We start from the raw sequence: 27,414 nt of genomic DNA on the forward strand, positions 1-27,414 counted from the left end.
ACTATTCTTTGTTTTTCTTATAAAGGCATGCTATAGGATAATAAAGTAAAACTATTTCTTTTTAAAAATAATAATAGAATCATTGTCTTTATGTTGGATTATCTGTATTGTTAAGATTCATCTAAACAAAGAATGAACATGAATGACAACATACAATGAACGCATTTTAATATAAAAATAAACAATGATTATAATAATTCATCATATTTTATATTTCATTTTTACTTATTTTGTTTATATTTAAAAAAAGGATTCAACTTTTTTATTTCTTCGTTATTACAAACAATGACTAACAAACAAGCATCAGATCAATACTTTTTAAAGAGAATATGTTTAGCAAAAGCAATCAAGAGCATGGATGAGATAGGAAAGGATTCTTGGGAAAAGAGTGTTATATTCAACCAATCTTTTGTTAAAGAAATACTTTCACATAAACAACAAGTAAAAGAAGCCACTGTAAATAAACAACCAGTGAAAATAAATGCACATCAACCATTGAATAAAACAAAGCGAGAATATAAAAGTAAGCATAATTCAAAAGAAAAGACGATAAGAATACTTATATTGTATAAAAGTACCTTCATCTCCCAAAAGACTAGAAATCGAACCATGTCAAACAAAGAATGTCATGAGTAGAGACTACAATAATAATAACTTGATACTGAATACCCAAAGTTACACTCTACATTATAAAAATAGAACACCTCATCATTACTTTCATTATGCTCGCCATATGTCACCACAAATTTATAGTTTCCACCCAATCCATCATAAACCGCACTGGCCACCTTCCTCCTCGCATTTCAATCATAACTGCCGAAACCATACTGATGTATACATGCAGTAACATATTTCATTCGAATCAATAAAGAAGGATATTTTGTTTTCTTTTTTTTTTATTCTTCAAGTAAACATGGGTTAAATTATTATTTTCAACTCAAAGTGCTCTACCTGTTTTCATTTCTAGTAAAATAAAATAAATAATAACTAATAAATGTATCATGTTTTGCTTTACTGATTGTTTATATGCCAAGTCTTACTTTGTTATTAAAAGAAGCAGAGAAAAAGGCAAGGACAATGATGTCTTTTAGTAACATTCTTGTGTTGACATAAGTCTGTTCTTCGTAGCAGAAAATATTTATACAAAAAATTCAAGCGATAATAACAAATTTAAAGAATACATGGTTCTTTCCGATAAAGAATTTTTAGCTCCTAATAAGGCAATTTTACACACAAAACCAAAAAAACTCTCATGGGTGAATGTTGTTCATGCTGGCCACCAGAAGACCTCTAGTTTTCTTGCAATGTCGACCAATAACTCCACTACCCAATCGCATGGTGTCGGGATTGGACAACCTGATACTAACGCAGAAATGAGTCCTTCAAACCTCAACGCGCAAGCCAGTCGTCCCTTTCTAAAAGGTTCTGTCCCCAATTCCATCTTTGTGGACATTACAACTGTTAAGGATAAGAAGATATTTTTAACAGAACTTACAGCGTTCTGTCAGGGCAATGAGCATCTTTGGGCAGTCGCAGACCAGATCCGTCGAGAATATCAACGTATGTACGCTGAGCTCACCGTTTCCCCGGCAATGTATGAGCGATTATGTACGGAGGGTCTTCAACTCCCTTCTTTCACTGACCGTTTTCTTGCATTTCCGTCTCTTTCACCAAGTGCCGAATTATTGAAAGTTACCTTGACAGGTCTTCCTCATCAATATGGTCGTCGCGATGGAGGACTTGCTCAACTTCATTCTGACATGCAACGTAACTTATCGTCTTTCGGCCATATTATAGACAGTGGTACGGTTAGAGGAACCTCTGGATTTTATTCAGGCAAAGGTTACGTTGTCTTGGAAAAGTTCCCTGAATCCGATCAGCAACGCGCTGAGACTCCTCGCCCAGAACTTCAACACAATGTGCATTGGGTTTATCAACCTCTTGCTTATTCGACCTCGGCTACACCAGTTTCTCTTCTTGAGGATGTGTCCATCAATGTTCACGCCACCTGGTCATCTATGAAACCCTACTGTCGCTACTGCCATGGCGATCATCCTTTGAAAGATTGCCAAGTTCGACAGCAAGCTACTATCTGCTATTGGTGTAACGAATCCGGACATATCGCTAAATATTGTGATAGAAAGAATGTATATGAAGTCTCGGGTGCTCCCAATAAGAAAACTCGTAAAACACCTATTGTATCGGCTACTGAGAAACCTCTTATCAACTTACCTGATTCAGTTACTTCTCTTGATAAGAATTTAGTCGTGTCTAATGAGGCTAATGTAGAGACCACCTCTCCTCTGGATGTAACACCTGCTACAGTACACTCTCATCGTTCTCTCTCATTTCGTGGTCGAGTGACAATCCTGAACTCCCTAATTCTCTCCAAATTGTGGCATGTTCTGCGTATCCTTTCTGTGCCAAAAAGGTTCTTTCTCAAGCTACAATCGCAAATTTCTGGCTTTGTCTCGGCAAAACAAACTCCGCGCATTAGCTTTGAAACGATGTGCTTTCCTCGAAATAAAGGGGGCTTGGGTGTCCTTAACCCGCCACTCCAACAAAGTGCACTACAGCTTCGATGGTTACTACCACTTCTACATGATTTTCCTTGCTCCCCTACCTCTGACTTCTGGAATCACCACTCACTGAAATCTTCCGTCGTCTTACCTCTCTTGGCTGACTTCCTTTTATCCCATCTCCTGCCTACCGAATCACGGGAACCCATTCAAACTGATTATCGGCAAGCTTTCGTGTTTAAACAACTACGCCCTAGAAAGCTAATCCAGTCACTAGATGGCGTTTTCTCTCTGTTCTTTCGTGCGGTCGACAATTTGCCTCATATCTTCGACAAAGTGGTAATTAACCCTCAAACAGCTCTTTGTCTCACTCTAGGCGATGTTTCTGTACCATCATCTTCTTGTCCGTTACCAAGTTCAATGGCTCGTTTATTGTGCTCTAGTGTGTACATGACTGATCCTATTTCTGGGAGGTTACGACCTAGATCTGCTCGTGAAATCTCTCTACACCCATACCTCACAAAACGCTTTCTTAAATGGGTCCGATCTGATCATATGAAGCTTTATCCTTTTTTTGTCCGGGCTTTCTTGCGTCCCAGCTCATCGTTCATCCCGGTTGCTCACACCCATATCGACATGTCTCCTTTCCTGGTAGCCTTGTCCTTGACTCCAAAACCCGGTGATCAACTGCGCCTCACATCTAAACGGTACCGTCGTCTATGTAGTCCTCCGGTGTCTTCTTCGACCCTCTACCCTGATCTTCCCCCATCAAAATGGCTTCTTCTATGGCGCTTCCCCCTCCGAGCACAAAGTCGCAACATATGGTACAGGTTAATCCATAATAAACTGCCTTGTCGGTCGAACCTTTACCTGCCATCTAAACTATGCCCTGTTTGCAAGAACCTGGAAGAAACACCTTCCCATTTCCTCTTTGACTGTCCTCAAAAGCTTGCCATTTGGTCTCTTCTCTGGGATTCACAGTTTGAACAGCCGTTTTCGAAATATTCGCTACGTCGTGCACTGTTCCTCCTAGATTTCCCTAAATGTCGCCCTGATACGGTCCATGCTCCCTCTGTTTTCATTAGTACCATCTTGTTGGCTATATGGCGCAATCACTGGGCATTTATTTTTGATCATCGTCCTTTCCTTACGGATGTCACCATACGCTGTGTTAATCAACTCTTGTCCGTTTCTCTCCAAGAATCGCTATTATCAAGTGGGATTTCTCCTCTGCCTCTTCCACATTTACAGTTATCGGATCTTTCATCTTGTTGACTGCCATTAAACTGTATATGCTTAACTCTATAAATACAAAACCAAGAAAAAAACAATTCAAAATTTAAAAAACCCATATCAAAAACAATTTCACGTGCCATCATTATCTGTCACTTAATAAAAACCCGAGCTCATAGCTCCTTATATAAAAAATTTAAAGAATATACAATTTATATTGAAATGATTTTGAAGAAAACTTGAACCATAAAGGAGTCTTCAAAACTAGATTTAGTACTCGGAATAAAAAATAATAGAGTCGATAATGTGTCAAGAGAAAGAGGTTGTGATATCAATGATAAAATGATACAAGTAAATAACCAACTACAATTAAAAATATAAAGTAAGACATATTCAAAATAAAATATAAAAGTTCATTAATAAAACACTTGACGATCAAATTTACAAGGTTTGTATACGGTGAGTAATGTTTGCGATATTTTTTTTTTCAAAAAGATTCAGCATAATCCCTCTTCCTTTCTCTAGTCTGAAAGAAAATTTAGATTGTGATGATGTTTGAAGGCGATAGTTGGTTCAATATCAAAAGAACAAATACTATCTATGCCTCATGGTGCTTCTTGACAAAATACAAATTTCTTTAGTGTATTTTTTTTTATTTTGCAGTGATCCTAGTGAAATTAAAAAAAAATGATTAAGGAAAACATGAAATGACAAATTATGTTGAGATAAAATAAGCAAATCAAAATTGTTTTGAACCTCATAACATCTTGATGTCTTTATGTAAATAACTCCAAACTGAAAAAGTAACTTTCTACGTCTCCGTTAGAAATATTTGTCATTGTAATAAATGCATATTAGCAAGAAAACATGATTTATAGCATACACTGTTATAATGTTTTAAGTGAAGAGTTATAATGTGTCTGTATATAATACTCGTATTTATTTTTATATTTTTTGTTTACTGCTTTAATTTCAAAGCAAATGATACTTTGTATTTTTTTTTTATTGATTCATTGAAAACAATTCAAAACCTAAGTTCATTTCAACTTTATTAAATGAAATCGCTCGTTTCAATAGCTTTTCATGTTTTACTGCTAATTTTAATCCATTAACGACCATTGATTAAAAATCAAATTAGAATGGAATCATCAGCTTTTATTTCTACTATTAACGATTGCCAAGATTCATGTTTTATTTAATAAGAATATTTTATTTATATTTTATTAAGCAAATTCTGTTATTATTGAGTATATGTTTGAATTGAAGTTGACATAAGAGCAAAGGTATGCCAAGGACAACAAGTGATGGCTTTGTTATGATTTCAACTCGAATAAATTTCTAAGCAAGAAATAGGATCATCTCCTTTCTCTCAAATCTTTTATTGTCTTTATTCACTATCTTTGCATGAGACACAAAAAAACAAAACAAAAGAAAGTGAACCTATGCGTAAGATATGTAGAGAAAAAGGATAATTTTTTTTTATATGTATTGTAAGCTATTCTATAAAAGGACAAAAAAAGACACGTACAGAAAAAAGCTTACACAATTTAATTCCATCCTTGTAATTAAAAAAATTGCAAATGTTTACTTGTGACAATAAAAAAATAAAATTTATTCCACTCTTTTTTTTCCAAAGACATGTGTACATTTAGGTGCAATTTACAGGGTTCCTTGGTTTATTTTCATTTTTTATTTGTCCGAGGCATATCTGCTGATAGTTTAGAATAGGCCAAATCAAACACTAGTCATTTTATTCTATGGCCTATAAAGGCTCGTATATTAATTAAAGTAAATTCATAACAATATTCTTTATAATTTTGATGTTAAAACAGAATAGAATTTAATTCTTTGAATGGCCAATGGTAACTGTTAGGTAACACAGAAAATGCAAATGTAACAATAGGAAAGTACCGTATTTTGTTGGTTTATTGCTTATTTTTACTACAAATCTCCTGATTTATTAAGCATTCGATCATTACCGACTGCTTAATGTTTATCCGCTTTTCTTTATTGCTTGATCGATATTTCCATTCCTAAAAAACAGTTGCAGATTACACAAGATTGACTCGTTTTATAAAAAATGGCATATAAAAGTCAACGAACACATTTTTTTTCCCAGGGTATCAAATGGAGCTTTAATGATTTGTAGAAAGTGTAACTTCAAGAACAGAGAACGGAGTACACAATGTTCCAGACAACTATAAACTGCCGAATGATTCTTTTGGCCTTGAGACATAAATTAATATTTTCATAAATTACCTTTCAAGTTTTATAGTAAATAAAGTGGATTTTATTAGCTTATTTACAACTTAGTATTGATCTGGCTGAACCAGTGGTTTATCTCAGAGGATCTTCGGGTGATCGTACAACTCATGTTCTCCAAGGAGAAGTGAGTATCGTATTAACAAAGCCAATGGTGGCCACCCAAATCATTATTAAGTTTGTTGGAAAATCTTATATATTATGGCCAGAAGGTAAAAACAACAATTGCATAGACTGTGAGCAGATACTCAAGAAATACAGGGGTTGGGCCAAGAGGAAATACAGTCTATCATGAAAAAGTGATTCATGAGCAAAACTTGATTCTCCAATCATTTCATCCAAAATCAGAAGGCACACTCGACGTCGGCTTACATCGCTGGCCCTTTCAATTCTTACTTTCAAATCAACTAGTAGAGACCATTGAGGATGAATGCGGCAAAGTCTCTTATTACCTTACGACCACCGTACACCGAGTAGGTGTAGCAGCCACCAAGATTCGAGCACGACGAGACATCCTTTTATTACGTACTCCACAATGGTCCGACGCTGCCTTGACCGCCAATTCACTTCCTTCGACTTCGATTGTCTATGAGCGCAAACTAAACATCTGTGATGCTTCGATCTGCATTGAGAAATCCAGTTGTTCATCCGGTACTCAGCTTCCAATCGCCATTTCCATCTCTCCTCTTGTGAAGCATGTCTTTGTGGAATCCATCTCGGTCATCTTGGTCGAGAAGCGCATTTATAAATTACCTCAATATCAGGCCCGTCGTGTGGAGCTTCATGATTTCAAGGTCGTACTCACTTCAGTCACCAGTCTGATTGATCCTATGCTGACACATGCCATCGTTCCTCAACTCTCTTTGAAGGACATTCACCGTGCCTTGGGTACCAAGAATGCTCACATCGCTCTGAATGAAGGACCCTTTCAGCATCGTTTGATTTTCACATTACCCAATTGCGTCAATTTAAACCATTCATCGACTTATAACGAGATTCATATTACACATACATTAAAACTTCATATCGAATTGACATCTATTAATCATCTTAATCAAATGACACGAACTCAAATCAAATTAGACACACCCATTACCATCCTTGATTGTCGACTGAAAGAAGATTACAATACCTTGCCTACTTATGAAGAGGCTATTCTTTCCGATCCAGTAATCAGTGAAGAAGAAGAATGCAAACCGACCGGATTTTTCATCTGTCCTTGTTACCTTGAATATAAAAAGAAGAACCAATGCAGTAAAAGGGATTGGATGAAGCTTAGAAACGAAAGTCATTCTACATCCTCATCAACCACAGACGTACATTATCATCAACATTATAATACTATGATTCCACCTCCATCTTATGAAGATTTAGCTTCCAAGCAATAATCACATAGAAGCTTGATATACACTTACTATTTTTTACTTGTATTATAATCCACTACTTAATAATAATAGATGAAATGCTTTGTTTATTGTGTTTCAAACATATTTTTGTCATGCTTTTTTGAATGAACAAGGTATAAAAGAGAAGAGGGTGATTTTTTTTTGTCTAGACCAATTTGCACATACTTTTTGCAAAAAAAAAAAAAATTAATGAGCAAAACGAATCAAGTCTTCCTTTGTTTCAATAATAGCAGGGATGCGAATCGTCTTTCCAGCCACATATTCCTTCAGTCCTTCACCAGAGTAAGAGACCCAAGGGGAGATTTCAAACTGAAGTTTTTCAAAGTCACCATCACCCGAAACCTTACCACCTGCTGCCTCAATAAAACGAACATGCTGTGCCACAATGTCTCTTCGTGATGTCTCTGGGCAATCAGCACCTGATCCAGGGGCATTTTTGAGAGGAGAAAACTCTTCTTTACGATCCACTTCGAGTACACTAAAGTGTTGGGCATAAGGAAAGACATCAAACACAAAGCATTCGAGTTTCATGCCGCTGTTAGACTTGGGTACGACCACTTCTCCTGTCTCAAGATCAACGTACTTGATCTTCTTTTTAGCAATGTGATATTCTAATTGATCAGCAAAAGTAGGAACACGTTCCAAGAATTCGGTAGAAAAGAAATGATTGGCAATATTGGCAGCACCAAATTGAAGAGAGCCATCTTCTTTACGTTTTTGAGATACTTCTTCAGAGATTTCAGAGTATTCAACCACACCGTATTTACCATCACGAACGCAGACCACACCTACAGGTTCTTCAGGAGAGGCCTTACTCACTACCTTCACACCACAGTCGGTTCCCTTGGAGACAGAGTAACCGATAAAGACCGGATCGGCTACACGAGCGAGACAGTTGTCGACACAGTAACAGTGTGAATACAAAATACCGCGTTCTTTCAATGATCGGATGATGCCCTTGTTAGAAACTGCAGCGTAAATACCACCATTACCATCAGGAGCAATGGCCACCTGTTATTTAAAAACAATGAGAAAAAAAATTTCAACCTTCTCTAGCCTTTCTTACCTTATCCTTTGCTTCCAAAATAATCTTACCATCCATAGTTAAACAAGGAAGAGTACCTTTCGAAGCAGGTGAGTTCTCTGCATAAAGCATTCTTTTCATACTATTTACCTTGCTCAAAAAAGATGACATTTTCCTTCTCAAGACCGAAAAAGTTATTTTTTTCAAAGAATTCAAATGTAGGACGATGAGTGGGACCGGAAGTCATGATGTACCAAGGAATGATACAGTCACCGCTACCAGGCTTCTTGTATTGACGGGCAATATCCTGTAAGCGCAAGATACGTTCCGCTTGTAATTGGAAAAGGGATTTTTTGGAAGGTAAGTTGATATTATAGCAGCCCTTGGGATCGGAGGAACCCAGACGAGTGCCCTGTCCACCGGCCATCAAGATCACAGCTACCTTGCCTTGAGCAATTTGACTCAAACCGATCGTCTCCCATTCACGCAGTTGTTCAGCAGAAGCCTTCAGAACAGAGTCAAACACGGTCTCGGGGAGAGGTGCCAACTGATGACTGGAGGAGGCAGCCTCTGCGCCTTCGATGGCCTTGCGATAGATAATATTCAGGCGTTCAACATCCAATTCAAGGAGTTGTTTCACAAGTTGAGCTTGTTGTTCTGCTTCCAGAGTTTCAAAGAAACGGAATACGTGGCCTTGACCGTTTGTTTCATAAAGTTCTTTTAATCTTTGGAGTTCAGTTTCGTTGATAGGAAGAAGTGAGGAGACAGTCATTTATTTGAGATGAAGAAGAAAAATAAAAAAAAAAATCGCTTTAATTATTGTTTATTTATAATCTGAATGATTTACCATAAATAAAGTCGGCATTTAAATCATTTTCTTTGCACGCACCTCCTTTTGAACTGTGTGCGACTTGCAATCTATTTTTACACTTCAACGTGGGAGGCACTGAAGTAATATGAGTTTAATACATTCATACAGTTACCGAAAATAGTTGTATTCCTTCATTGTAAAAAATAACAGCGTGCTCATGAATAGATAAAAAAAAGGGCCTCTGGTTTTGAGCTTTGCATCTTTGTGATAATTGAAATGCTGCATAAACAATAAGTCACAAGTAACAATAGGCGCATAAAAAAGAAGGAATGATAGAATGAACAATCAACAAATTATGCTAAAGTAACCTTGGATCACTTCTTCCCTTTTCTCTGATATACGAGTTAGGAAAAGCAAAGATAGGTTGATTTAATAATGAAACAAAATAAAAGCAGTGATTTATATCAATCAATGAAATCAAGCAGGACACAGACCTGATACGTTTTTGCTAAATTTATTCTTTATTTTAGGATAATTGAATTTAATCTTATTTAATATAAAGCATAAATTTAGGTGACATCCACACGTCCCAATCGTTGTCTTTACTAGTGTCCCCAAATACTCTAAGTGCTTTTATCTTTAGCTGATATGTGCCTGATTTGACCCGTTTGGGCTTAAAACCTCCATTGGTACCTGACACAGTCACATCCTTGGGCACATAATCTCCATGCCACTGCCAACTGTAGAAGCCATTCGAGTACTCTGTGCTTTCCAACGTATTTCGCATCAACCAAGTCCGCGGCATGCCTTCACCTAACGGCACGTCACCCAACACCTTGTGATCTTTGACGACTTGGATCAAAAGCAATCGTGTGCCTGTCAAGAGTCGAACCAGCACAAAGGGTCCTCCGTCACCTCTTTGATCGATCACGAAATGGCCTAGTCTGTCTTTTGGTAAGGTGGCATTGTTGTTGGGTAACCCAATCGCAGGGAACATGTACCCCAGGGGACTAGAAGAATTGCAGTGGTCGAGAATCGGGAGGTCCTTCATGTTACCCACCATGCCTAAATAAGGAATGCTCACATGCGTTGACTTTCCAGTGGCAGTGATGTAACCACCATAGATGGCATGCTTCATAGACTTTGAGGCTGGAGGTGGTTGAAAGTGTAGGGCAACCTGGATGGATTCACCTGGTGGGATGACAAAGGAAGTCTTTGAAAATCGAATGCTCGAAACAGCGTTCACTCCACCAAACAGTCTAACAGGTTCCAGAGGCGTATAGTCATCAGCATAACCAATGGCAGTGAGTGAAGGTTGATGGGTCAAGTGTAATGTGAGACTACTGTGTTTATCGTTGTTATAAAAAGTAAGTTGATGTTGTTGAATAAAGTGAGTAGTGTCATTCAAGCCGAGGTAAGCAGGAGACGCGTGAAATAGGTCAAGACCGCGTATAGCCTGTGCGACGTTAATTATCCCAGCACCTTGCCGAATAGGAGAATCACCATATTGTGAAGCGGAGGTGGGCGGCATCACTAGAGATACAAATTGGTAAAGAAAAAGAACGTGGTATGTCTCGTGTGCGAATGTTTACCTTGGGTAGCAAAATTCATCAATAGACTTTTAACCTCATCTGGCTTTAATCTTTTCTTTTCTAATAATAACGCAATCTGTCCGGATACAAAAGGGGCAGCCATGGATGTACCAGATCGAAAACCATAAGACTTTAAATAGTTGGGTAAAGTAGAAAACACATTACCACCCACGCCTACTATTTCTGGCTTGAGTTGGAGCTCATTGGTAGGACCTTGAGAAGAGAATCCAGAGACAGTGTGTAGGATATCGCTCTCAGGGGCATTCATAGCAACCAAAGTATTGGTAAATTGTGCTTGGGATTTATGATTCAGTGCAGAAAAGATACTGTATCCGTTGGCATTGTTGATAAACACGATTGGTAAAACTGCAGTAGGTAGGACGTCTACATCTGTTGTTGAATTGGTTGTGTCCGTGTAGAATATGACGGCATTGGCACCCATTTGCTGAGCATGTTCAATTTGTTTGATTGGATCGCATTCACACCTGTGAACGAGTAAGATGGAATTATTCATATATTTCCTTTCATGTATTGGTGATGTACATAAATCATCCTTCTTATTAAACACACTGCTTGAAGATAGAATGGGAAGCTTTTTATTGAGCTCAAGAGGCGTGTTGGTAAAAGTACGATAAGCTACTTAAAAAGTGAGGAAAAATAAAGAAAGGATAACGGCAGCATCTTACGAATAGATAGCGTTTCATTAGAGAATACTTTTAAGATATAACCAGGAACATGTTCATTCATGATTGATCCAACAGCAATAACGTCTTTGCCTGACGCAGGAGAAGCAGATAAAAAGATGCCATTGGGCCCAATATTACCATTGGCAACGGCAACTATATAAAAAAAACGTCAAGAAAATATATAAAAAAAAGTCTCCTTGAATTATACCGTGCACTCCTTTTGCAACGATACGATTGGCCATTATTGCCAAAGCTTCTTCTTCCCAACCTCCGTGAATACCTAAGGAGAGATTGATAACGTCCATACCAGCTTGGTAAGCCATCTCCATTGCTTTCATTAAAATATCATTTGGTACTAAACCATAATTGCAACCGTACACTCTATATTAAAGTAAGCCATCCATACCCTCTCTCCTTTCTTTACCTACTTCCACATGCCTAATGTTACACCAGGAGCAACACCTGTCCAATTCTAATCAACGTATTTAATTCATTATTTTGTTTATTTAAAACCTTACATATTCTTTATCCTCTGCAGCAATCAAACCTGACAGAAAAGTTCCATGTCCTGTAGCTAAAGCTAAAGAATAATGAATCAAGAATGATTAACAAAATATTTTTTTTTGTTTTACTAGAATTCAGAGGACAATTATCGATTGGATCATGACTTGATTGGATTGATTTCATTGTTCCATCAAAATTGTTTCCAACTAAATCGTAACCATAAGCAACTTTACAACCTTTTCCAAAACAACCACCCAATGCAGGATGAGTATAATCAACGCCTTTCAAGAGAAATAGAGATCAGCATAGCGAAATGCTTTCCACCTTTACTTTACCTGAATCTATGATGCCTACTTTAATACTAGATCCATCTAGATTTAAATCTTTATAAGCATAATTGGCTTTAGTTAATTCATAAAGTGTGTTCTATAATAAACAGCCAGCTTAACATCAATAAACCTTTCCTATACTTCATTTCTTACTTGTGATTGGGGTATGAAAAATGAATTGTACCTATCATTCTTTTCTTTTATAGGTGCCTGCTGACTGAAATGTTGGATTGGCCAAGCCTTGATGATTTCAGAGTGTTGTTGGATAAATTGACTTGGGTTCTCATTTGATTCAAATTCAATAGAGACACCATTAAACAACACTGACTCGTACACATAACGTACCTTTACATGATCATAGTCAAATCCAGATGCTGGCGTTGATAGTTCCAAAATATATTGGTTATGTGGTAAGGCGTTTATAAAGTTGACAAGCAATAAAATACAAGTAATGATTATCATTTATATAAAAAAAAGAAGAAAAGCAAAAAAGAAGAAAATAAAATCTGATAATAACATAAGGAGAAAGACAGAGAAAGACAGACAGAGACGATCTCAACAAAAACAAATCGTTCGTGTTGAATTAACTCTCAGCTTGTTTTTGGAGATTTTGCTCTTTTTATGAAAGATCTACGGATGAGTTGAACTATTTTTGCTGTTTGTAGTAGATCAATGTAAACCATATCACATTTGTACTTTATCTTTATTCATAAAGAAAGGGAGTTGAACTCGTTGTCTGTTATCGAATAAAGAAAAAAAAAGGCTCTTTTTATGTATAACGTATTACTGCATTTCTTTTATTTAGTAGTTGCAGTGTTTTTCTTTATACTCATTACTATAAAAAGATGTCATGTACAGTAAGCCGTATAAGGCGATGTGAAAAGAGCGTCAGTGGCTTTTGTTTATTATCATACATTGAGTCTTTTTTTATTCTTCCTTTTTTGACAAGTTCTACTCAAAGCCTTATGTTTACTGATGGCATTAATCACGTATATGTATTCAATCCTTAAAGCAAAGTAATCAACACAACACCATTTGTTTTACTTGAACCCCTATTGTACTTGCTCCTTTTCTTGCTTGATACATTTCACTACTTGTATTCATAAACAAATCAATGATAACAAGAACTTGGCATTGTTATAACAAAGATAAACAGAATTAGACACGTCGAATCAAAAGTGCTACAAGAGATAGAGGCTACTTAAATAGTACTGAAAGACGATGTAAATTAACTGATTGATAGATTATAAATCACATTCTCCTATTCTTTGTTCACGTACTTTTTAAGTGTATTTTAGTGTAACATAACAAAATAATCTTTCAGTCATTAAACGTTTGCCCATCATTAAACTTGTTCCTCAAAAAAATAAAAAATAAAAACTATCATTTTGTTTTGAAAACAAATAAGTTAAACTTATTTATGATTTTATTTTATCTAGAATATAGAATAAAGAGTGAGGGGTAGTTATATACATTTTTTGATTAAATTTAGTTAACAGCGTTGAAGTATTCTTGAGAATCCTTAACAGAGGGTTTGATGGTCTTTTCACCAGCCTTCCAGTTAGCAGGGCAAACTTCACCGTGCTTGTCAGTGAATTGGAAAGCTTCAACAAGACGAAGGACTTCATCAACAGAACGACCTACGGGAAGATCGTTGATGGTAATTTGACGAACGACACCTTGAGGGTCAATGATGAAGAGACCACGGAGAGCAATACCAGCTTCTTCAATAAGAATACCATAGTCCTTGGCAATAGACTTGGTCTTATCAGCAAGAAGAGGAATCTTCATTTCACCGAGACCACCTTGCTTACGAGGAGTGTTGATCCAAGCGAGGTGAGAGAATTCTATGGATACGTCAGTTTTCAAGGGAAAAAAAAGCGCGTAGTTTGTATTTACCAGAATCAGTAGAAGCACCAATGACAGCAGTGTTCAAAGCCTTGAATTCTTCAATACGGTCAGAGAAAGCAAGGATTTCGGTAGGACAGACAAAGGTAAAGTCCATGGGGTACCAAAAGAAGACAACATATTGGCCCTTGTAGTCAGAAAGGGAGATGTCTTTGAAAACACCATCAACAACGGCGGGAGCAGTGAAGGCAGGGGCTTGCTTTTGAACTTGGGCGACTATAATGAAATGGTTAAGAAAATGAATTATTCTATGTTTAATAGAAATTGCTTACCCATTTTTTTATAAAAAGAAAATTAAAGAAAAAAAAGAATAGCAATAAATGGAGCATATTTATAAGGTTTTTTTTTCAAACACTTTCTTATAAATCTTAAATTTGATTTGCTGTTTAAATTTTTAGTAAGACGTTGAGTGGAGTTTAAAGTATTACTAAACATTTGATCATCCAATCAAATAAAAGGGATAGATAAGCATAAAAGAAACTAAACATTTGATGACTAAAAAAGCATTATCCAATAGAAAACAGTATTTATTAAAAGGGTGTCGTAGGTTGCTTTACTTTTCGAAGCATCCATGAAGGTATCATCTTGTTTTCTATAAAACTTGGCTGCAAAAAAAAAAAAAAAAATTCCGGGTTATTTTTTACAAACAAAAATAAAATTTGTATTTACCTCCGCAAAGTCCAAGGTCACTTTTGTATCACTGTTTGCATACATCTCAACGAATTGATTCAACTGATATTCTGTAGGAAACAAGTCATTTCCTGTAATAGTCATCTCTTTGATTGTTCCTTCTGATGCCCATTGAGCAAGAGTAACAGTGCTCTTTGAGGTCAGCCCGCAGTAAGACACGTCTAATTTACTAATTTTGCATTGTTTAAATGCTTGATATAAGTTTTGTAAACCTAAGATGAATCGATAAGGACATTTTTTGTATGTATAGTTCATTCTTAACTTACTTTCATCACCCATTGTTGTATTGTGTTGAAATGAGAGAAGTTTGAGATTTGAACAGTATTGAATGTCTCGGCATAAATGTATCACATCTAAATATGCTTTTTATAAGCAAAAATATATATGCATTTGTCTTTCTTACCTTGAACTGTTAATGCACAACCGCTTAGATCAAGTTCTGTCAATCTCTTACCAGTGGATAGTAACTCATTGATATCATTTGTATCAAGTATTCCGCCCGCAGAATAACTATAATCTAATCCTCTTAAACTAACTTTTGTTTAGTTGTATTTCTTCACAAGCACTACATATGCATATGTACCTTGTGGTGGATAGCAATGCAAAGTTATTCCATTTCGTATCACTTGAAACACCAGAAAGATGTAGCTTGTCTAATCTTTCAATATAAACTAATAGAGAAGTCCAAATAGACAACATGTCCTTTTCAAAATGATTGCCAGATAAATTAAGTGTGATAAGATAGGGTACATCAGCTAAAAAAGAGTGTAAGAATATGAATAGGGCATACACCGTGTTCTTTACATTGAATCATGCATTTATAAAGATCCTTGATGCTTTCATCTACTTGCATATATTTGCCCAAACAAGTCCCTTCAAAGTTCAATGCTCTTAAATTCGGAAAATGGGAGATCATCTTGGGAACTTCCTGGATAATTTGGGGTCCAATAGGATTAAATGAAAGGGATATTCGAGCAAGATCAGAATCCGAAAAGATGTCTGTGATCAATTGTACGGTGGAAACAGTGATTCGATTGTTGCTGAGGTTAATTTCATTGGGTATTTTACAATCTTTCAATAGTATTTGTACATCATCATCGCCTGTAAAATCAATGGTGTTTAATTCTATAAGATAACTATTATTATTATTATTACTTAGAAAGTTGGATGATAAATCTAATTCGTTGATCAAGTTTATTCTTTGAAGGACTTGTTGTATAACTGGTATTTGTTCCTTTGTTACTAAAACAATCACAAGTCAGTCTACAGCACGTACTCAGTCAAAGAAATTTACATGATCCTTTCAAAGGTATATTTCCATGCCCAACGTTAGTTAATAGCTTACGAATAGCATAAGAAGGAGTGATGTTCAGTCTTTCACAAGCATTTAAATATATGTCAAGTGCTGACTTTAATGTGATTCCTGTTCATCATATTTCAGTTAATTTTCATTCCTTTCATATATACAAAAATACCTGTAACAATAGCATCCACTTCTTGATTTGGCTCAGTAATAACGTCCTGTATAACGTCATTTAAAAACACGTCATTATCTTGAGTTCTTATGCTGCTAATAATTGGCTATATGTCCAATGTTATTCTCTTCTTTTTTTTTCTGTCTTGTATTTCTCTTACTTCATGACCATATAGCTGCCAAGTCCTTTTCTTGGTTTCGTCAATCAACCATTTCATTGTCAAATTTAAATCGTAGCACAGAATACGAATAATGACAGGCTCTGGTAATAATACATTCACTTGAATAGTCTATATAAAGATAGGATAAGCACGCCGAGTTTCATTCTTTTTCAGTTGACTTACAAGCGTTTCAATCTTTAAGAGCGTCTTGTGAGAAGGCGTGATTCTATCTCCAAAGCCTAGAGTGTTAAGTCTACGTGATTCATTATTGTCTAATTCCATAGGATCATTCCTAGTAACATCAGACAACTTTTCCTATTATACAATATCTATTAGTAACAATAAGGACGAGGAAGTGAGCTGTCTTTACATGTTCTATCTCAATCTCGCGTAATATTTTCTTGAAACGATTGACTCTATGTTCTTGATTATAATAAATATGAATATCTATTCTTCTTTTATAAACTGTCATCTTTTGTTCTAATCTAAGACGTGTATTTTTTATATGCTTTTCAATAAATTCAAGCGTTTGATTACTGATACTGATATAGGTCTCAATATTCTACCCATTCTGAGAGTTAGTTACTGCCTTTATCTCTATAACACATACCAACTTTACATTTTCACGTAATTGCCACTGCGACTCTGATTTTACTTCAAGTAGCTTTATATACAGATGGATGATTGAGATAGTAGAGTATTTGAAATTATTTAAATTGTGTAATCCTTCGTCAGCAGATTTTATTGCAACTCTATACATTTGATTGTCTAATTGAATCATGGCTAACTCATGCAACAAAACAGCTTTCTGACATGCGTTTTCCAATGTATGTGTGCCATTTTTGCTTTTCTGTTCATATGTTTGTATCAATTGCTCTACTTCTTTAATAAGCTTTTGTATATTCGTCTAATTTATAAAAGATTATTTTTAGTAAAATAATACATAAATTTCCTTTTCTTTTTACATAGTATTCTTGATGTTCCAAGTCAAGTACTTCTTTATATCTTTTACAAAGTCTGTAGCATTCTGAAAATTCCTTCATTTCCAAATGAAATTTTACTTGACGAAATGTTAGATAAAATGTGTATAAAATATTAAAGAAACATTTTACTTCTTTCTTCTAGACAAAGAGGTTCATCTTCAGCAAAACCATGCTGTCGGATGATATTCATCTCTCTCACTTGGCACCCTTTGACTAGATGATCCTGATGCATTCTTCTATAGTGATTGCCCAATTCCCACCATGTCTTCTTTTCATTTGCATAATCTTTCAAAGCTTGTGCATCCTCAACAGCTGCCTTGAGAAATCCTTCTGCAAGCTCTGATTTATGTGGTAATTTGGAGCAGACAACACCCAAGTTGAATTTAGAAGATCGGATCAGCTGCGGTAATACGGTCGGGTCTCGATCGACATCGTCCAAGGTCATTGTTTCCAGTATGGATCGTTCTTTCATGTAATAATTAAATGCATGTAGGAAATCGTCGTGTCGTGATTCATCGGGATCAATGGCCTTCATAAAGTAAGTATCGGCTATAGCCTTGTAAATCATTTGCAATTTGTGCTTATTTTGTTCCTCTTTTGGCATATAGGAAACTGCTATGGATCCATATCGAATGGCTGACTGGAAATCTTCTAAACTATACATCTTTTACATCAAAAATCTATCAAAAAATGCTTTACTCTAATTTACCTCAAATGACATTGGCAAAGATTATAATAAGCACTATAAATGCAAATCAGAAAGAGAGCTTTTTGCATAGTTGCACAAAAGTTGTATACCTCACTAAGTCATGCTGGGTATCTCGATTTTCTTTATCCTTTTGAAACATTTTAATTGCTTTTTTACAATAATAAACTGCTTTTAATAAATATTGTTTGGTATCTTGTTCTTGAACGTGCAGTGGTAACTCGGGATCTATTTCATCTACTTGAGCTATCAAAAGATCTGATATTTCGAGTGCAATCATAGCTGCCCTTTTTTCGTTGCCCAACTCGATCTCAGTTTCATATCGACTTTTTTGTTCTTTCAATTCTTGGGCAAATGGTGATTGACGAATGAGTCCAATGGCGTAGGTCACTTTCTTGCCCATTTTGATACACGAAAAAGAATAAAAAAAAATTACGCAGGAACGGTCACTTTAGGGAAGTTGCGCGTACTACGCTGAGGAACTTAGCCGCCCTCGCCCCTCCTTTCTACCCTTGGATGTTCTATTCTCCTCGCACCTTGGAATTGAAACCGCGCCACTCCACCTATCCGTCGCCGGGCTTGAAAACACTGCCTTCCAACCCTTTTTTGTAAAAAAAATCTCTTTGAAACACTTAAACAGCCTTTTAATAAAGCTTATTTGCGTAATAGTATAGTGCTAGGAAACATACATGAATGATTATATATTAACAATGATAGTTTGATTGAAGAGTACGATAGATTGTTTTTGTCTTTAGAAAAAAGATAAAGCATGATAAAATGTATTTGTTTAGTGACAATCAATACTTGGAATATAACTTTAAAACCTTTATTTATTAAAGAAATAGCATCTTATCTTAATCAAAATAAAATGTATTTTATACCACAATCCTTATAGTATACTCATATTTATTTCATACTTTTTAATTTTGACTATTTACTCTTCTCTACATATTACACAACGAAAATTCAATGATTATTTATTTTTCTTTTCTCTCTTTGTCCAAACATGCGTCCTCAGCCTTGAGTTATTGTATTTCGCCACATGAAAAATGATTCTTTACTTGATATGAGAGCTGTGTTATTTATAGGGTAATGTAGATGGAGAATAAAAGTTTTGTTTGTACATCAGTTATCACGTAATCAAAGAGAAAGCATACGTGAATTTACCTTGCTTATTTCTGGATAAACAATTTGGTTGCAAATATCACTTAATTAAACACTTTTTTTACTCTGATTAAACAAGCTTTAATAATATAATTTGTATTACTTATTGCAAACTTCAATCCTGGTAGGCAAGTCATTAAAGAAATGATTTGGAGCAATAACTTATATTAAAGTTTCCTTTTCTCTACATTTAGCATTGGTATATTTTTAAAAAGCCGTTCTGAGTTAGATGGTTGTTCTCTTAAATCAAAAATAAGATATGATGAGTAAACATTGGTCTTTGTTTTTAGCAAGTCCAGGCAAGGAGTTGAATATAATGGATTGTATATCAAGGTCTATTGCTTAGAGCTGTTAGCCTTCGATAGCAAAACATGTGCTTTTTTTAATTAAATATCCAATCTGGTTAAATTATTATTAAAGGTTGGTATAAAAAAAAAGAACTATTATATATCGATCGAAAAGTGCTACCAGCAGTAAACGAAAACATAAACTAATTTTATAATATTATAAAATACAAGTAAACAAGAAATGTTCATTTCATCAATCAAGAACATTTATTAAAGGCATTTATCTAACAGTTATGTTTGTTATCATGACTTCAACAGCAAGCATGTTTGACCTCGTGCAATTCAGTTTAAAGCAAATGCCTCGAAGGATTTAATAAAATTCAGAAAGCATTCAAAGCACAAAAAGAAGAGGAAATCTTAGTATACAAAGAAGATGACTCGCAATCCTAAATTTGCCAATTTCTCTAGGCGCGACTGATGCACAAATAGTAATTCGCTGGTCTTATGAGATATCAACTGCCGTAACAAATATAAAGGATTCAAAGACCTTTTAGTATGTTGGTATCGCTATCTTGAACGATGATGCTAGTCAAGAGTTCTTTGTCTAAGAATCAATACACTTTGAAGTCAGAACATTCAAAAGACAAAACATTGGCCAGCAACAAAGGAAGAAATACGGTTGGAAAGAGATCATCAGAGCGAGCCTTATGACCATCATCTTTTTATTGTTACTTACTCGAATAACAATTATTAGGCTTGTCAAATTTGTTCAAATAACATCTATGTTTTTTTTAAAAAAAAAAAATTTTTTTCTTGCAGCTTTTTATGAGATCAAAGCGAGGAAGGAGACAAAATCTACAAGGCTTCCAATTAGCAAATACCCAATCAATAATGAAAAGTTGGCAGTCGAGTAAAAACCTCATTTCCACACCATTTTGGTTGGATGATGGCGAAAAGAAAAAAGCTGTTCAACATGTTAAAATCTCTTCTAATAGTGAAAGAGAAAAGAAAGAACAAACAATATTTCAACCTATACAAACAGTATTCCACACTCCACAAGAGAATCCAAAGACTGTGAATGTATATTGTATTTGAATGTAATTCTACTTCAAAAAAAAGGCTAATTTCCTACTTTGATTAGGACAATATTCAAATAACTGAGCACAAGATCAATTTAGCAGAATTGGAGTCAACACTTTGGTTTAACTTTACTATTGAACTTGGTCCTGGTATGACAGCAAACTTACAAATATTTGAAGATTCAGAACCTGCTGAAGTTGTCGAAAAGTTTTTTACTCGTCATCATATCAATGCAACTAGTGAAGCTAAAGATGGTATGAAGCAGACTATTTCAATGTTAATTGGAGCAAGAAAAGAAAGCCTGAGTAAAGAAAAGAAAAAAGTTTTTTAATATATTATTTCCCTTTTTTTATTTATTGTTCCCCCTGTATCCATCCATAAAAAGGCTATTGATTACAGTATTTTAGCCCAACTTCAATTGAAGGGACAACTAAATTTGACCGTCCTGACAATTAAATTTGGCAATTTTCGTTTCCTTTTTCGCCTGTTTCTGAATACAGTGGTTTGCAAAATTAACCAAAGAAGAAAATAAAATAAACTTGAACGTAAGCAAATAGTGATAGAACGTAGCTGTCAAGTGACATCCTAATATTGATGTTTGATAAAGTCACGAAATTTTCGATAGATTTCACATTCCGTATTAAAAACATGGTAAGATAAAGTTCTAAAAGAACTTGATGTAAAATTAAAGGTTTATCATTTATATCATTAAACTGTATATTTTGATGGTGATAACTGTGATAGAACTCAAAAAAACTAATCAACAAAAGGGCTCGAATCTCAATACTCTTCCGTGTTGACATTAAACTACCGTTCATCGCGTTTAGCAAAACCAAATTCATCTGGTTGGTCACACACGTTGTTTGCATTCGCACTTTTATCGTTATTATCATCAGAATCAAACATTTCATCACTATCAAAGGCTTCATTTACTGGAATTCTTGAAATAAAATAGTCATTTTGGGGAGGTGTAAGCCAAGTAAGTCCCAGTGGCTGTTGTTGGTTACTATCTGGAGATCGATTGAGCACAGGATATTTTAATTTATTCTCTACTTCAGCTGCCAACTTCTCAACAGAGGTTCTAAATGTAAGTAAAGGTCTAATAGATTTACAATTCTTTTCATCCATAAGTGAATAGCTGGTGGGAAAGGAGGTTTCGAACTGTGGAATATTGACATGATAGTGGTACGAAGTAGGATGAATGGTGGAGAAACTGCATTTGTTGCCTTTGACTTGGACCATCCATACATGACCAACATTATTTTCATCGTAAAAGATATGAGCCAAGTTTCTTTGCATTTCCTTGCCTTCACGAATGAGTTTAAGGAACCCCGTACAGTTGCCGGAATGAAGATGAAAGATGTGGTACAATCCACCCCTTGGTATAGAAAATTTATTTAGGCAATTTGACCCATCACAAAAAAAAAACACGCATATATACAGGAAAATCGTACACATCTTTCAACCACTGAACTCAAACACACGGTAAGAAAATTATAAAGAACAGTGATTTATAAAAACGTTTGTATTTTATTGTTTAAAACTACAAATAAAAAGTCGCGTCTTAGAGAACTAATACAGTGCATCCACCCTCAATTGGTCATTTTTTTGAAAATATTGGTCGGATCTTTAAAATCAATTGTTGGTCGTGCCTACAACAATCCTCCTTGACTCCGCTCCGTCTTCAAATGTGGTACAGGCTCCAAGAGTCGCGCTTTATTTTCCTTTTTTAATAATACAGTCGTTCTACTGCCAATTCGCGGATTCAATAAAAAAAGTGCGGATTTTTAAAAATTTAATGTGCAGTTATTTGGAACTTTTTTCAACGAAAATTTGAAAACCAATTCGCGGATAAAAAAATAATGACTTTGTGGATAAAAAATCATCCGAATCACGTCCAATAAGAATAGTCTTGGCGCCCTGATCAGCAAAACTCTTTGCGATCTGTAAACCAATACCTCTGGTGGCTCCTGTAATAAGCGCAGTCTTCTGTGCCAAACTCATTTCTTTTCTCAAATAAAAAAGCAAAAAGAAATAATGCAACTAGGTTTTGTCTGCCTTCAAAAATGCTCATTCAAATTGTCATTGTCATTATAATCACTGCTTCACAGTAAAATGGTTGAAAGAAATCATCCTGATTCTCAAAGCTACATGTAAACGTTATCAGCAATTGTTTTGGTGAGTGTATCGACATCAAGTGCATAAATTTAATATCAGGTAGACAAAACAGCCGAAATGCGTGTAGAACCTTGTTGTGTATCCTGCCCATTTCTCCTTGTAAGGTATAATATGATTGCCATAGTATGCCAATGCTTTGTTGGTGCCTTTTATCTTATCCATATCTTGCTCGATCGCCTCAAAGTAATCAGTGACAACTTTAGGATCTAGCGGTAGTTCCATGAGTTCATCTTCAAGCTCTTCAAAATCTCTGAGAGTTTCTGCATTAATCATGCGTTCAATTTTTTTGATGCAAAGCTCTTTGTCATATTCCGAGTGGGAATAGCTTCTCAATATATTATCTCTCACATTATTCATCATGTGCCATATGCAAAGAGTCTTTTTTGAGTCCGGAAAGATAGTGTTTAAAGCATTCATCAATGCAGTACACTTATCGGTTGCAAAGACAGGTGCTTCTTCTGCATTATAATCGAGAACACTCTTCAATTGCATCAGAAACCACTCGTATGTGGATTCCTTCTCATCAAATACAAAAGCATAAGCAATTGGAAAGCTCATGAGCTTGTCGGATCCAAGGCCGTGCACTCCATAAACAGATATCAATGGCATTTTCATCATCATCTATAAGAGGTTTCTGAGGTTGCATTTGTTTAATTTTTAAATTGGTTCACTTTTTACACGTCGAAATGAAAGGTGTGCTAAGATGAATAAAAGAGATGTTTGTGGTCAAAGTAAAATCAGACTTAGCTTTTCGGAGAAAATGAAGAATGATGACGCACATTATTGGATGATTTCTTTTTTCTTTTCTTTTTTCTTTCATCCCCCATCTCCAATTCAAGCCATTCTATAGTGAACTTGGTTGGCCCGAGTTAGGGTTTTGATATACAGCATTAGTTTTTCTCGCATCTAGGAAGACAGAAACTCTTACCGCAAGGTGAAAAAGCCAATCACTTGTCGTGGGATACTAGAAGACAAGTCAGGGGCCGTTCAGCTCAGTTCTTGTTAGACTTGACAGCCATCCCAGGCTGTGACTAACGCCATCAGTATAGCGGTGACACTACTCTGTCTAACGGCAGACTGTGTTGTTTCTTACTCAAGGTAGTCAACAGAACTGATATTCCCATTTTTAAGCCTTTTGAAAGTAATAAGAGATATACTAATCTGATATATCTCTTTTTTAGCTGTCTATTGAAAACCTTTCTTCAAGACTAGGAAACAACACTCTGAAAACCATCTTATGCATTTAGGCTATACCTGTTGTCTGGATATTGTCTTTATGAATAAAGAAAAGAACTTGTTTATTGATGCTATTCAATTTTTTCTTTTTGGAGTGTAGAAGGTGTCTTCAGGAAACGGGAAAGACTTTCTTGGGGGTGATTGTAACCGAGGTGTTACAGAACAACTTGTTTTGCTTGACAACCTTAACTTCTTGTATTTGCGTGATGCTTTGGTAATACTTTGCATTGTGTCGAGTAAAGCCTCCTTTAGGTACAGAAGAAAGAACATTAGAAAAAAGTGAATTAAAGTCAACTTGAAGCAATTTTACCTTATAGTTCAACAGTTGATCTATTGTATTACCCAGAACAAATTCTTCAAGATCGTCATCATCACCGGGGAGCAGTACATTGTCTTCATCTGCTTTAATAGCGACCACAAAATCTTCATATTGCTGCATGTAATAGAAAAAGCCAGAAAGGCCTATACATGTAAATTGTTATATATTTCTGTTGCAATAGTATTTGGGTTAATACATTACCTATAATGTCCATGCCTAAAATATGGTATTCCTCACTGCTCTCTCCTGCATGAGATACGATGGCATGCAGAATGCTTTTATTTACCCTGATGTTCTTGCTAAGCTGATGATAAGATACTGGCTGTTGGCGGAGTAAACTCGACTTGAGTTTGCAGCAAGAAATAATCGAGGATTAATCGCTGACCATACGACTGGATGGTGTACTATTTAGTGAAGGAAGCACATTGTATGATGGTGAAGGAGGTAACGAGAAAGGAAACGATAAAAGAGGGAAAAGGAAAGACAAAAAAAAAAGAAAAAAGAGAAAATTATTTTACAAGAAGTGGGGTGTCCGTAGCGGTTCCGAAATGGGTTTCGATGGCTACGTCACAAAGTGATTCAATTGGCTAGAATAATTTTTCTTAATTTGGATTTTGTCTCTGAATCTGCTGTTCCTCTGCCTCTATCTCTGATCAAGCAACTCCTCATACGTTTATTTGTTATCACTACCATCTCTGTCAATAATCGAAAGTTTATCCCTTGAATGGCCTGTTTTTATTCAATATTTCCATATTTTTATAGTCACCTAATGTATTTATCGATATTTGTAAAGGTATAAATAACTGTCAATTGTAAAGCAAATAAACATTATCGCTTTACTTTGGATTCATTTTTGATTCAATTTTATTCGAGTCTTATTTTTATTTTTACTTTTATTTTTTACACCTCCTTACAGAAATACTTCTCCTCTCTAAGAGACTATTTTTGTATTTGCAAGCGAACACTTACCTTAACAAACTATCTCTGGATTCTATATTCTGGTACCAATTGAACGAAGTAGGTTTTTTCAGTCGGCCTTGGTTCTCGTTGCAATTGAAGTGAATTAATAGAACTTACAGTAGTTATTCTAGTTGGTATTTCTTGTCTTTGCTGTGGCAATCATCTCCCTCAAAAAGAGTACCTTCTCCCTTAGTACATTCTCACTGAATTGCTTCAACATCTTCAGAAACATCGATCGGTTTGATCTCAACAGAACTCAACTCTAGATCTCTTTTTTGATTCCTGTCATCATAAAGAACACACTTCATGATCAAGTCTATTTTTCTTCCGTACATATTGGATACTGTGATGGCGTACTCGTATTCATTGACTTGACGTTCATGTCTCGAAGCCAAACAACAAGATTCTTCTCTGCAAGTAATCAGTTTAGTTTTCTTTTTTTCGTTACCATCACTATACCTCACAAGGGAAATGCTGGTTCCTCTGAAAATGATATCAAGAACAGATTTCCAATAGCAGCCAAAGTCTTCTTTACTTAAGCCCTCCTTTCGCCAGTTCTTGAGAGATATTGAACTTAGACTAGATAAAAATATGAGCGTAAGTGTTGAATCAGAACTAGTATTTGTTTTAAGCATAACAGTACACTGATTCGTATATATCAAGTATCATTAAACGAAACACTTGAATGCTTTCCAAATCATTCTCATAAATTCTGCAACGCTCTCTGACTACGAATTTTTGAAGACCTTTTTTGCCTCCAACCTCATATGACTAATAAAGATGCAAGAGATAAAAAATGAGCAAAGAAGACCATGTGTATGCAATCGATAGTAGTTACTTCTCCCAAGTCTCTTTTCAGTTGCACCCATTCGGTATTAGAGAGTTCAGAGAAACACCGTGCTGGTTTTGAATCAAGAATGCTCTTGAGTTTGGCTGGATTAACTATGTTCTTGATCGCTTCACGCGAATCAACTGATACTGTATTAAGGCAGCTAGAAAGAAGAACACTAAGCAAATCGTAAATGTATATCTTTGGTAAGCGCGAATTATGTCCAGTACATTTTGATTTATGCTTACTTGAGCTTTGACTTTTCTAATGGCGTTAGTTTCTTGTATTCTTTCAGTAGCGTGATACACTCGTTGTACATCTTTTGCTTTACGGTAGTGGCTGGTTGTATTGAGAGCTCTTCAAAATCAACATCTTCATCCTTGTTCTAAACAAATGGACATAGATGAAAAAAGGTGTACCAATGTTACAAATTTTCGCAGATATATGCTTTCTTACCAATTTGTACACGCAATTAAACAACAAGCTCATTCTTGCTTCAGCTTTTTGGGTGCTTGGTTTTTCAGTAGTGCAAGGTTCTTCAGCTTGAGTTGACTGTATGTTTGCACACCTTGGCTTAGCCGGTGTTTCTCTCTCTTTTCCTTTTGGACTTCTCGTTTGAGTGGCACTTGAGCATGGCTCTTCAGCCTGAGCTGATTGCGTACTAATGATAGTTGAGTTGTATTCATTGTGTGAGGCTTGATCCTTGTACGTGATGTTGACGATCTTGAAGACTTGCTTTTCTTTGCTAGCTGTTTGCCATTTTTTCCCTTTAAGTTTATGCTGTTACTGTTATTCTTATTATTGATTTACCTTTGGAGTTTGCTTTAGTATGTGTATTTGAGACTTCACATTACGATCCACCAAACTGCTTTTCTTGATTACTTCCAAATCGTCATTGTATTCTTTGAATCTTTTTAAAATCAGCATTAAAGGGGTTCAATCTCCTTCTCCACTCCGCGTACTGTGGAAAAGACCATTCAGAGAATGGCTTTATCATGAAACAGGCACTGACTCTAACTTCTTCTGGCGCAATATAATCATTTACAGACATAAGGATGACTTTTGCACTTTGT

At 35.6% G+C, this 27,414-nt stretch overlaps 13 protein-coding genes across 13 annotated transcripts; 4 read left to right on the forward strand and 9 right to left on the reverse strand.

The window, feature by feature from the left end:
• Positions 1 to 285: 285 nt before the first annotated feature.
• On the forward strand, positions 286 to 753 carry RO3G_02457 (uncharacterized protein; the record flags this gene model as incomplete). Its single annotated transcript, XM_067657048.1, has 2 exons — positions 286 to 441; positions 700 to 753. The coding sequence occupies 2 exons, from the start codon at positions 286 to 288 to the stop codon at positions 751 to 753; spliced, it is 210 nt and encodes a 69-aa protein (XP_067513149.1).
• Positions 754 to 1,181: 428 nt separating this feature from the next.
• Positions 1,182 to 3,794, forward strand: RO3G_02458 (uncharacterized protein; the record flags this gene model as incomplete). Its single annotated transcript, XM_067657049.1, has 1 exon — positions 1,182 to 3,794. One exon carries the CDS (start codon positions 1,182 to 1,184, stop codon positions 3,792 to 3,794), a length of 2,613 nt encoding a protein of 870 aa, XP_067513150.1.
• Positions 3,795 to 6,165: 2,371 nt separating this feature from the next.
• RO3G_02459 (uncharacterized protein) lies at positions 6,166 to 7,293 on the forward strand (the record flags this gene model as incomplete). The annotated part of the gene is made up of 3 exons (XM_067657050.1): positions 6,166 to 6,226; positions 6,276 to 7,183; positions 7,276 to 7,293. The coding sequence occupies 3 exons, from the start codon at positions 6,166 to 6,168 to the stop codon at positions 7,291 to 7,293; spliced, it is 987 nt and encodes a 328-aa protein (XP_067513151.1).
• A 313-nt stretch (positions 7,294 to 7,606) lies between these two features.
• Positions 7,607 to 9,216, reverse strand: RO3G_02460 (uncharacterized protein; the record flags this gene model as incomplete). Its single annotated transcript, XM_067657051.1, has 3 exons — positions 7,607 to 8,431; positions 8,487 to 8,542; positions 8,595 to 9,216. The coding sequence occupies 3 exons, from the start codon at positions 9,214 to 9,216 to the stop codon at positions 7,607 to 7,609; spliced, it is 1,503 nt and encodes a 500-aa protein (XP_067513152.1).
• Positions 9,217 to 9,802: 586 nt separating this feature from the next.
• Positions 9,803 to 12,828, reverse strand: RO3G_02461 (uncharacterized protein; the record flags this gene model as incomplete). The annotated part of the gene is made up of 9 exons (XM_067657052.1): positions 9,803 to 10,788; positions 10,848 to 11,483; positions 11,534 to 11,686; positions 11,742 to 11,914; positions 11,962 to 12,005; positions 12,052 to 12,113; positions 12,166 to 12,318; positions 12,373 to 12,463; positions 12,520 to 12,828. The coding sequence occupies 9 exons, from the start codon at positions 12,826 to 12,828 to the stop codon at positions 9,803 to 9,805; spliced, it is 2,607 nt and encodes an 868-aa protein (XP_067513153.1).
• A 1,026-nt stretch (positions 12,829 to 13,854) lies between these two features.
• Positions 13,855 to 14,371, reverse strand: RO3G_02462 (peroxiredoxin-1; the record flags this gene model as incomplete). The annotated part of the gene is made up of 2 exons (XM_067657053.1): positions 13,855 to 14,213; positions 14,266 to 14,371. The coding sequence occupies 2 exons, from the start codon at positions 14,369 to 14,371 to the stop codon at positions 13,855 to 13,857; spliced, it is 465 nt and encodes a 154-aa protein (XP_067513154.1).
• A 483-nt stretch (positions 14,372 to 14,854) lies between these two features.
• RO3G_02463 (uncharacterized protein) lies at positions 14,855 to 17,071 on the reverse strand (the record flags this gene model as incomplete). The annotated part of the gene is made up of 10 exons (XM_067657054.1): positions 14,855 to 14,866; positions 14,944 to 15,176; positions 15,368 to 15,495; positions 15,548 to 15,719; positions 15,769 to 16,206; positions 16,310 to 16,387; positions 16,440 to 16,485; positions 16,600 to 16,728; positions 16,783 to 16,914; positions 16,970 to 17,071. The coding sequence occupies 10 exons, from the start codon at positions 17,069 to 17,071 to the stop codon at positions 14,855 to 14,857; spliced, it is 1,470 nt and encodes a 489-aa protein (XP_067513155.1).
• Positions 17,072 to 17,560: 489 nt separating this feature from the next.
• RO3G_02464 (uncharacterized protein) lies at positions 17,561 to 18,691 on the reverse strand (the record flags this gene model as incomplete). Its single annotated transcript, XM_067657055.1, has 4 exons — positions 17,561 to 17,616; positions 17,712 to 18,238; positions 18,292 to 18,324; positions 18,381 to 18,691. The coding sequence occupies 4 exons, from the start codon at positions 18,689 to 18,691 to the stop codon at positions 17,561 to 17,563; spliced, it is 927 nt and encodes a 308-aa protein (XP_067513156.1).
• A 1,939-nt stretch (positions 18,692 to 20,630) lies between these two features.
• Positions 20,631 to 21,150, forward strand: RO3G_02465 (uncharacterized protein; the record flags this gene model as incomplete). The annotated part of the gene is made up of 2 exons (XM_067657056.1): positions 20,631 to 20,819; positions 20,881 to 21,150. The coding sequence occupies 2 exons, from the start codon at positions 20,631 to 20,633 to the stop codon at positions 21,148 to 21,150; spliced, it is 459 nt and encodes a 152-aa protein (XP_067513157.1).
• Positions 21,151 to 21,626: 476 nt separating this feature from the next.
• RO3G_02466 (uncharacterized protein) lies at positions 21,627 to 22,118 on the reverse strand (the record flags this gene model as incomplete). The annotated part of the gene is made up of 1 exon (XM_067657057.1): positions 21,627 to 22,118. The coding sequence occupies one exon, from the start codon at positions 22,116 to 22,118 to the stop codon at positions 21,627 to 21,629; it is 492 nt and encodes a 163-aa protein (XP_067513158.1).
• An 894-nt stretch (positions 22,119 to 23,012) lies between these two features.
• Positions 23,013 to 23,606, reverse strand: RO3G_02467 (uncharacterized protein; the record flags this gene model as incomplete). The annotated part of the gene is made up of 1 exon (XM_067657058.1): positions 23,013 to 23,606. The coding sequence occupies one exon, from the start codon at positions 23,604 to 23,606 to the stop codon at positions 23,013 to 23,015; it is 594 nt and encodes a 197-aa protein (XP_067513159.1).
• Positions 23,607 to 24,342: 736 nt separating this feature from the next.
• RO3G_02468 (uncharacterized protein) lies at positions 24,343 to 24,766 on the reverse strand (the record flags this gene model as incomplete). Its single annotated transcript, XM_067657059.1, has 2 exons — positions 24,343 to 24,695; positions 24,754 to 24,766. The coding sequence occupies 2 exons, from the start codon at positions 24,764 to 24,766 to the stop codon at positions 24,343 to 24,345; spliced, it is 366 nt and encodes a 121-aa protein (XP_067513160.1).
• A 946-nt stretch (positions 24,767 to 25,712) lies between these two features.
• On the reverse strand, positions 25,713 to 27,392 carry RO3G_02469 (uncharacterized protein; the record flags this gene model as incomplete). The annotated part of the gene is made up of 7 exons (XM_067657060.1): positions 25,713 to 26,091; positions 26,156 to 26,283; positions 26,351 to 26,519; positions 26,590 to 26,726; positions 26,798 to 27,121; positions 27,152 to 27,251; positions 27,304 to 27,392. 7 exons carry the CDS (start codon positions 27,390 to 27,392, stop codon positions 25,713 to 25,715), a joined length of 1,326 nt encoding a protein of 441 aa, XP_067513161.1.
• Positions 27,393 to 27,414: the final 22 nt, after the last annotated feature.

The sequence above is a fragment of the Rhizopus delemar genome, genomic scaffold (assembly GCF_000149305.1).
Source record: "Rhizopus delemar RA 99-880 supercont3.2 genomic scaffold, whole genome shotgun sequence".
Lineage (NCBI taxonomy): Eukaryota > Fungi > Mucoromycota > Mucoromycetes > Mucorales > Rhizopodaceae > Rhizopus > Rhizopus delemar.